We start from the raw sequence: 10000 nt of genomic DNA, 5'->3' as shown, positions 1-10000 counted from the left end.
GTGGAGACAGTAGAATATTTAATTAACCTGCAATGGCATCGAAGTGATTGAAACACAAATGGTGTTTTGGTGGATCTTTAAACAAAATATACCTTAATGGAGCTCAAGAATGGGACGTCAATTGGATAAACAAGACAGGCAGTGGAAAATAAATATCTGGAATCTTAAAAGCAATGAGTAATGGACTTTGAATTTCGCCCGTTGAGACGTAATCAAAGTGAGCTGTATTTCTAATATTTTGCCAAGTATGCTGTTATGTACAACACTGAAACCAAGTGGAAAATCCTCTGGTAACTTATGGGTTCAACAAAGACAGAGAAAGAATGATCACCTTAAGTGGATCTGTGATCTCTGTTGTCTGGCTATTTGACTGTATTTATTTGTACTCAACTCTGCACAGTCTTCAAAAGGTAAAAAAATAATTGGAAATGTGACAGCCAAGAATTATTTGAAAGAAAGCTTGTCGTCTATTTTCTGCTTCATTTAATATTCAAGGAAAAGGTACTTCAGGAAAGGGTTTGATCCTGAAATTTATTTTGTTGCATATGGTAATTTGACGCGATTCGGTTTCTTGTCTTCACGCACGCAATGAAATAGGAAGGGATTTTTGCCTCTAATAGCAAATGTGTTGTTTGTTTCAATAAATTTTTCGCTGGAAAAGGTGGCCTTTATGAATTCATCATGTTTTGTAATAATTGAGCTTAAAAAAATTGCGTATGTGCGTTTAAATGTGATACGCGAGGAGACAGGAATTTTTTCTCCCTGACATTTATGATTTGTAGGTAGCCAAGTTTTTAACCTCAGAAAAAATATCTGTTTTGTCTTTGTAGTGTAAATTGAGGTTTATTTGGGAAGCCAACAATATTTCTTTAACTTCCTGGTTAGTCCAGTTTATTGATACAGCAAAAATTCTTTACATTACTCATGCTTTTTGCGAATTTTGAGTGTCATGAAATTACATCCTTTGCGTGACATGGCTCCTTTATCACGAAGATTTTTCAACAATATAGCACTTTACTCTAACCCAAAAACATTCAGATAGTAAAAAACTTCATATTTATTAACCATTTTTTTTGCTTTTTTGCTTGTTAGCATTGTGATTTGCAATAATTCGCAAGACTGTTTTTGTATCTCATAGATGTTTAGGTTTTCAATTACATGGCCGCTCAACCTCATGATTGTGTAAATAGTTCACCCTGAAATCAAAATATATACGTTTCTCAGGAACCCGACAAAGAAGACTTCTTGACCCAACAGATGAAATGTAAATATTCAGTTAAATATTACAACAAAATTAAAAACCAGAGATGGAAGTTTCTTGGCTTAAAAGTACGCTGTTTTACTCTGAAAATGAGAAGCGATTAACATTCTTTCCCTTAGTTCATTCAGTTGACACAAGCTGATCCGGTGCACCTTATGGTTGCCTAGCACATGATCAATTTCTTCTTTTTGACGCAACATCACAACCTTTCCGTTGATTCATAAAAGTCAGAGACTTCAGAAATATTTGTGGTTTTACGATCGATTGTCATTAATATTTCGACGAGAATTTGATTCAGAGTTATATACAAAAATTCTGTCATACGTTTCTTCATCGTCTTTTGGCTTGTCTTTTACCGTTAACTCCCAGCTTTTATGTTACTTTTTGGTGCAAACGTAAAGCCAAGAAATGTTTTGACCTGGCATCAGACTAGACTGAAAAGAAAGGAATTATGAAGTGGAAACAACATCTTCAGTCCTTCCTTAGTGTGTGCAATAAACATTTGCTTAGTGCAACTGGAAAACATACATGACATGCAGGAAAACGTCGATCCGAGCAATTTGCAGTTAGTTTTTTTGCAGACCAGTTATTTTAAAGAGGAAACAAGTGAATTCTATTAAAGAGCGTGTTTTGTTATGTTTTAACTGAATTCATTACCAAAGCTTAAAAACCTAAAAGACCTCAAAATGGGACAGGACATCATGTACAAAATAATTAAACGTGTGAATGTGTGAGCCAAAGGGCCTCTGCTGGCACGACATCTGGGCGACCCCTCAAATGGTCTTAATGACCCCCCACATGAAATAATTAACTAAAACACTGCAGTTTAATACCACCCAAATAGACCTTTTTCGATATATTAAAATTCCGCTTGAAAGAGAGGTTCTGAGGACAAAGACAAAGGAAAGTGGATGATATGCTAATATTTTTCACGTTCATTCTAAAATTTTTCTATTGTTTTCGTCCTCACTGCCTCCCTATCAAGCTGAATATTTGATATTTCGAAAATGGCCTATTCAGTGCCTTCTGTTTTTGTGTAACACGTACCACAGGCAACCCAGTGGAGCATCTAGTTGTTCTTTCTGTATGAACAGGGAGTCAGGTTGGCTTAGCAGTTATCAACCGCGCCTCCCACCTCTGTGACCCAGGTTCAACCCTGGCCTCGGGTCATGTGGGCTGAGTTTCAGTCGATCTCAATCTGACTTGTCAAAATCGACTTTCAGTCCATTACATCTATTTTTTTATATTTACGTATTTATTTACTTAGCTTCCATACAGATAACATAATTAAGAAAAAGATAACATAACATAATTAAGAAAAAAAAAACAAAGGAGGATGAGGAACGACACAACAGAACGAGGCTCCAAATTAAGTGCGCCCAATAAAAGAAAATAAGATAAAATATAAAATATAAAAAAAATATATCAAATTACAAAACAACATTAATATAAAAACTCTCTATATGCATGCATATATATATATATATGTAAAAATTTTATAATAAAAACTATAATTTTTATATAATTACAAAGTATGTCGCATATTATATATTCATTATTATTGATGATTATAAGTTAATAGCAGCAGCGCTTAGAGGATAGAATATTACAGAATGAGCAGCATTTACAACAGATAGATTTGAAAGTATTAAATACATCAGGGTTATGAGCATTATTAAGTGCATTATTATAGTACTTAAAGAGTGAATATTTAAACTGGTTAGAGGAACAAGAAGCACGTACAGAGCTCGGCAAATTATTCCAAAGCTTATTTATGCGATTAAAATTGCTAGCCTGAAAGAGTTAAGTGTGACATCGAGGGATTATTATGTCAGAAGCAGAAGAGTGGCGAGTAGTTCTAACGTTAGTACGCGGTGCAACAAAGTCGTTAATAGGAATTTTATAATGGTTAGTGCGACATTTGAAATAAAATACCAGATCTTTAAGCTCATGCCAATAAGAAACAGGAAGAAGATTTAATCTAATAAGATGATCACGATATGGAATACTATTATAGTAGTTCATATTTAAGATATATTTTGTAGCTCTGTGTTGAAGGCGCTCTATATGAGAGCATCTGGCTGCCGGCGGATACCCTCAATAGGGATAACCTCTGGTATCCTTCCCTTTCATCGAATTAAATGAATTAAGTTATTATTATTATTATTATTATTATTATTATTATTATTATTATTATTATTATTTTGCAGTGTATGAAGGAACATAGTGTGTGGAAGTTTGTATTCTCATCATCAGCAACAGTCTACGGTTTGCCTCAGGACCTACCCATTAACGAGGATCACCCAGTGGGAGTTGGTATAACAAACCCATATGGTAGAACAAAGTTTTTCATAGAGGAAATCATCAAAGATTTGTGCAAAACTGAAAAGGTATCAAAGGCTCATAAAATTTATTGGCTTTTTATGATGACAAGTTTTCAAGATTTTTAGTTATCAACTTACCACCCACTGGTCATACCCCCTCCCCCGCAGTCCCTTCAGGATGGTAATTTAATATTCATGAACATGTTTTATGTTGAATACATCTATTGTAGGTATAATTAATATTGTTTTAACACAGATTGATTTGTAATTTCTTTGTGTGGTATTTTGGAGCAGGGTAGGTTCAGTGGTAAGAGCACTCACTTCCTTCCCACCAATGTGGCCCGGGCTCATTTCCCACATTTGGTATCACATGGGTTGAGTTTGTTGGTTCTCCTCTATGTATAAGTTGATTTGCTGACTATGAATTTTAATCTGCAACTTATCTGAAAAAGGTACCAATATTATTACTCCAAAGTCTCATGCGAGGTCACTGGTTTTATTATGCAGAACTGAAGACTGCAATAAAAGATTTAATAATAAATATTATTGTTAGAAAATGGACATTGCCATGGTGACATGAATTGATGAAATTTCCAATAAGGGCTGTTTATGGTTTTCTCATTTCCAGAATATGAATGCTGTGCTGTTAAGGTATTTTAATCCAGTTGGAGCCCATAAATCAGGCCAAATTGGAGAAGACCCTCAGGTCAGTTAATTAATTATGTTAATGCCTGGTCACATCTAGGAGTTAAGGTTACTACTAACCTTTTGGGGTGCCTTCCGGGAAAACTATCGTAAGCGTGTTATTTTCGGTAAAACTCCAGCAAACGATATATCACCGAAAAGGTAATAAAATGAACAATCCGAATATATGAACGTTTAAAGTTTATAATGGCTTTCCTAGCATGCGTAAGTCTTCAAACTTAAAACCATACATGTTCACTTTGCTGAATTACCCGCACAACCAAACAAACTGTACTATATCATCAGCACTCTATAGACTACCAAAGTGTGTCAGGCTTTTAGGGTCTTCCTACTGGTTTCCGAGAAAATAAACTTTGAACTTGACCAATAGAAAATTTTCCGTTTCGCGACATGCAGAGACGCGTCAAAGTAAAAATATTTCAAATTTTTGAAAAGCCCGACACTCTTTTGTGCACCAATATCCGACGATCATTTTGGCCAAATTTCATAAAAACCCAACAAATCTACATACCCTATAAAATCATTTGAAGAGGACCTAGTCCTGGAAAAATAAACCCCGAGTTTTTGAGCAGAAAAGATTTTACACATTTTCATACCTTGTCAATGCAGGTGTGAATGTAGTCATGTTGCTATGATGCTGCCGACCAATGAAAATCGACGTAAGGCTCCCTGAAGAGGGTTTGTGACAAAACAGTTTTGAATTTGCAGGAAAAGGCATTCAGCGCTGCATCATTAGCCACAGATTATTGATTGCAGACTCAACCGCATTGACTACAAATAAATGGCGAACTCAACACTCGGTAAAGTGAAGATACCCGGATGTATTCCCGCGTCAAACTGCACGGGAGGTCTGAGGTGTTGACGAGTGTTGACATCTCATAACACCTTGGGGGATTAACGTCTTAGTCACGCAAAACACAAAATTTGCAATGACTCCGCAAGAAAAAAACCTTTTCAAATAATTTCTTTTTCAGAACAAAGTAAACATAATGAGCTATCTTATGGTGGCTTTTTAAAATTTTGCAAAATTCGAGACCAAAAAGGTTAGCAGTAACCTTAACTTGTAGTAAATACTGTAATTTATTTTATCTTTATTGCAGGGTATTCCAAACAATTTAATGCCATATCTACTGCAAGTTGCCATTGGTAGACGTCCACATTTGAATGTGTTTGGAAATAATTACGATACTTGTGATGGAACAGGTTAGCCATGGCTTTTACTTACACATAAAATTATTATATTCCAGTTTTTGAGAAAATCACAACTTTTATCATTATCTTTCAATTTTACTGCACAACTCACAGATAGCAAAAACTAATCAAGGCAGATTATACTGGTACTTACATTTCCTTTCACTTGTTTTATTTTTAAACAAGTAAATATATTTAAATGAGTTAAACACCAAACTACAAATTTTTGGTATACTGTTGACCAACTTTTATTGGAAGAGAACTTAACTTTGGTACATAGGGTGGTGTTTGGGTGGACTACCATGGCATGTGTAGTGTGGGTTATTACGCTACAGCCAGACCAATGTTCTGAAGAAGAAAGTACTGCCTTTGTTTTGAAATCTGCAAGTCATTGGCCTTCCTTATCCTCTCTGATGAGACAGAGATACTATGGACCCCATTTCTTAGCATTTGTGTTTATCACTCACTGATGCCCTAATTAAAGAAGCAAGACAGAGAGTTCCTGATGTAGTAGTTTGTCACCTAAGTTTTAATCCTCTTTGAGCCCTTGATTGCCACACAGAATAAAACAGTATGTATTAAACAAACAAATTCAACCCACGAAGACAAAGAGTGAAGTGGTCCTCGCACTTTAACTGGACAATTTGAGCAATAATTGTCTCAAGGATGGCAAGAATGGCACAGTCGGTTTTATAGTGTGTGGTGTTGGTTCAAGAGGTCCCTAGTTCAATCCCCGGATCTCACATCCTTGTTTTGACTTCTTTCCTTTCAGTGTAGCTCAACCCATTGACTCCTGGGGGTTCCCAATTGACAAGTAAAATACTAAGTCTGGCCGGTTCAGGCGTCAAAAGGGTTAAATTAGCATTAAATACCCTTAAAATGGAGCACTGATGGAAAGAGGGGGGTAAAATGAGCACACCGCTGGCTTCCTGGGAGAATACCCTTGCTCTATTGGGTAAGGGAATGACTAACGTTAAATAAGGTGTACCTTTACCTTTACCAATTACAGTCACCTGGAAAATTCAGGTGGCTCCAACATGCCAAGTCTGGAATTGAACCTGGGTCACATTGGAGGCGAGTGCTGTCACCACTGTGCCATCCCTGCTCTCTTAACCCATTGACTCCTCTGCCTTCCCCATTGACGAGTAAAATACTCTGGTGTAGACAGTCACAGAGTAAAGTACTAAGGTTTAGCCATCAAAGGGTTAAAGAACCTACTCACTCTGATTGCAAAGTTTAGAGATGAAGCTTTCTCTATGGTGGTCTGCCTTATGATTTGTCACCATTGTGTACAAGACGAATGCTTAGAGTGTGAATTAAGTGTAACAATTATGCTTAATTATGTTTTAATGTGTGTTTTGAGCATGGTTCAGTTGAACTGTTGTTTTTTTTTGTTTGTGCAGGTGTCAGAGATTACATTCATGTGGTGGACTTAGCGGTTGGTCATGTGGCAGCACTGAAGAAATTGGATGAAGATTGTGGGTGCAAGGTAAGATTAAAGTGAAACAGATGTGAGTTTTTTGAGATGGAGAACGTTCCTTCTGACATTCTTACAGCTGGGGGCTTTCACCCTTTCAGTCCTCTTCAATATTTTACAAAGGTTTATATTAAGTCCATGGAAAGTAAGTTTGAGGCTTTGAGGTTTGAGATTTATCAAGTGGCTAATGTCGCTATAAATATTACAGTCATAAAAATAGTTTTATGAAATATCAACTGTTTAAAGAAGGACAAATAAAACTAGATTTTTTATTTTTATTTTTCCTTGCAGGTACTGAAAAATAGGAACTTTAGCCTTGAGTTCTTAATCCAAATAGATTCAGTTTTAAGGAGGCTAACAGAATGTCAAGGGACATTCATATCATTTAATAGATGTAGTTGTGTACTGGTTATAACAACCCAGAGTAACAGACAGTTTCTTGAGATTAGGTCCATACCTTGTTTTTGAAATAAATAAAATTTTGTGTTGATCCTGCAAGTTTTGTACTGTAAAAATAGTTATTACTGTGCACTATAGTGATTATTTTAAGCAATCTGGTTATTAAAATTGGACTTAATGCTCAAATGGGTTCTAATAATAATAATAATAATAATAATAATAATAATAATAATAATTATAATAAATGGATTTGGTTTGAGGCCTGTTATTTTCACTAAACTATGTTTCCAATGAATGTTTTCTCCAGGTGTACAACCTAGGAACTGGCCGAGGATACTCTGTTCTTGAAATGGTAAAAGCTGTAGAAAAAGCATCAGGAAAACCAGTAAGTGCTTTTTACCTACCTCGGTGAGGAAAAAAACAAAGTTTTTCATTTTCTGAGGATTACAGTATAATTATGCTAACTTTAGTGCTTTACATAGGCTGAGTAATGTTGAACTGCAGACATTTTGACCAATATTTTTCTAAAGGTTCCATACAAGATTGCCCCACGTCGGGAAGGAGATGTAGCAACTATGTTTGCTGATGCTTCTTTAGCTAACAAAGAACTTGACTGGAAAGCAGAAAGAGGGCTTGATGAAATGTGTAAGTTGGGAGTTAGTGTTACACTTGCGATACTAGACCTTTCAAGATAATTATGAACTTTGTGTACTCATTATATATTAACTTAGTACTCTAATGCGCTTGCAATATTTCAATTCCAATGCATTGATGTTTTTTGTATGGGGTTTACAATAGAAGGCATACGGCTTTTTGTTGTAAATGTAGGATTCATATAATCAGAGTTGTGCCAGGAGCACAATTTTGTAACTTTTGTAATCTTTTTGACTGACATTTGCCAGTGCAACGCCATACAGGGCTACAGTAGTTGAAATATGGTACAAAAAGGGCGTTATACATCTTAATTAGGGTATTCCGCAGTTCTAGAGCCTTAGATCGCTTCAAAACAGCCACGCCATCTGACACTTTTTAATGATTTGGTCAATAACACATTGACCCCTGGGAGTGACACTTACCGTAATTTCCGGCGATTACCCGCGGGTAATGTGTTAATTTTTCCGCAAACAGTTGTTGGTGCGGGTTGTAGGAAGGTGCGGGTAATGTGATAATTTTTAAATCTTCAGGTATAGTTTTAAAACCGTAAGTGGGGAAAAAAAATATAAAAGTCATTAATGAAACTGTTCCTAAAAACTGTGTATTGCCTTATTTATTCCCCTTTAATTGCCTAATTAGACTTAAAGGCTCTCTATGAAGACCATTTATCACGCGTGTGATATTACTTTCTTATTTTGCTAATTTCACAGCTTCTTTCTTTGTTTAGTTGAAAATAAAAACATTATTCACCAACTGGAATAATAAACTCAAAACAAGAGAATAAAAATGTGAGATAGCAAACTTTAAAAAACTGATGCTGACATGTTCATTTCATGGTGCCGCTGCCGCCCGTATAATGACGCGCATAAGAGGTGACTGTCGGCAGGCACGTAAACAAACATTCATGGACAAAATTTTAAACCACCAGAACATTCGAGGCACATCAGTAAAATATCCCTAGCAAACACTGCCTTGAGGTAGAGAGTATTGTCCCGTTTCAAGCGATTTCTTAGAGTCAGTAGATCCTGAGATATCGATTTTTTTTAGAACGGATTTTTAAAAGCGGTATCATTTTATGGCAAATCAAAAACAATAGGTGTGAAAACTTGCCAATTTCACGCCAAAGAATATTTTGTGAACAAAAACAATGGATGAAGTTTTTATTTGATTCAAAACGTTATAAAAAGGTAATTGACTGAATGAGGGTGAGGGCGGTTTAGGATTCAATGTGTTAACAACCTCTACATCCACTCGAAAACTATGTCCCTTTTAAAGTGAAGATTGAAAATTTACAGTATGCTCAGGTTGTTGTGAAATCCAAATATATATATTTTTTCCAAGGCTGTTTTGCACAGTATTGCCAAGAAATGTACCGTACACGCAGCACAACTACTCTCTTTTATCCAATATTAGTATAATTACATAGGTACGGTAAAGGTAAAGTCTGCTACAAGCCTAGAAGGCCCATTAGGTGGGCACTTATCTCCTGTTTCTGTGGCATGAAGCGACTAGGGGTATTTCTACTCCCCCCTGGATGGGATGCTAGTCCATCGCAGGGTTACCCCCAGCATTTTCGCCAGTACCCATTTATACACCTGGGTGGAGAGAGGCACCGTGAGAGTTAAGTGTCTTGCCCAAGAACACAACACAATGTCCCCGGCCAGGACCCAAACCCGGACCACTCGATCCGGAATCGAGCAAGCACACTAACCAAAGCAAGCCGTTTTGTCGAGGTTTTTAACTTACAGCACACTTGTTGTCTTTCTTTTAGGTGAAGATTCCTGGAGATGGCAGGTCCAGAATCCACAAGGATTTAACACAGAAGCCAGTTAATTTCAAAATTTATCCAATAAGCTGATATTGTAGTATTATATGGAATTCACACGTAGGTCACACGTTTTTTAACACAAATTATTTTCTGGATTCCTTCAAAATTAGAGTTGATCAGCTCACAATTTTGCATATGTGATTGTACCACTGTCTCAACAC

General features: G+C 36.2%; 1 protein-coding gene across 1 annotated transcript in view; it reads left to right on the top strand.

The window, feature by feature from the left end:
- The window catches only part of LOC137975969 (UDP-glucose 4-epimerase-like), a 14821-nt gene that overhangs the window by 3758 nt on the left and 1063 nt on the right, over positions 1–10000 (top strand). The window contains exons 5-11 of the mRNA XM_068823192.1: positions 3472–3651; positions 4214–4291; positions 5391–5493; positions 6885–6970; positions 7665–7742; positions 7888–8002; positions 9783–10000. The exon at positions 9783–10000 is cut by the window's right edge and continues 1063 nt beyond it. Of these exons, the coding sequence (XP_068679293.1) occupies positions 3472–3651; positions 4214–4291; positions 5391–5493; positions 6885–6970; positions 7665–7742; positions 7888–8002; positions 9783–9844 (702 nt within the window). The 3' untranslated portion in view covers positions 9845–10000. The remainder of the gene's footprint in view (positions 1–3471; positions 3652–4213; positions 4292–5390; positions 5494–6884; positions 6971–7664; positions 7743–7887; positions 8003–9782) is intronic.

This window comes from Montipora foliosa, chromosome 11, assembly GCF_036669935.1.
Source record: "Montipora foliosa isolate CH-2021 chromosome 11, ASM3666993v2, whole genome shotgun sequence".
NCBI classification, from domain to species: domain Eukaryota; kingdom Metazoa; phylum Cnidaria; class Anthozoa; order Scleractinia; family Acroporidae; genus Montipora; species Montipora foliosa.
This window is presented reverse-complemented; position numbering and strand designations above follow the sequence as displayed.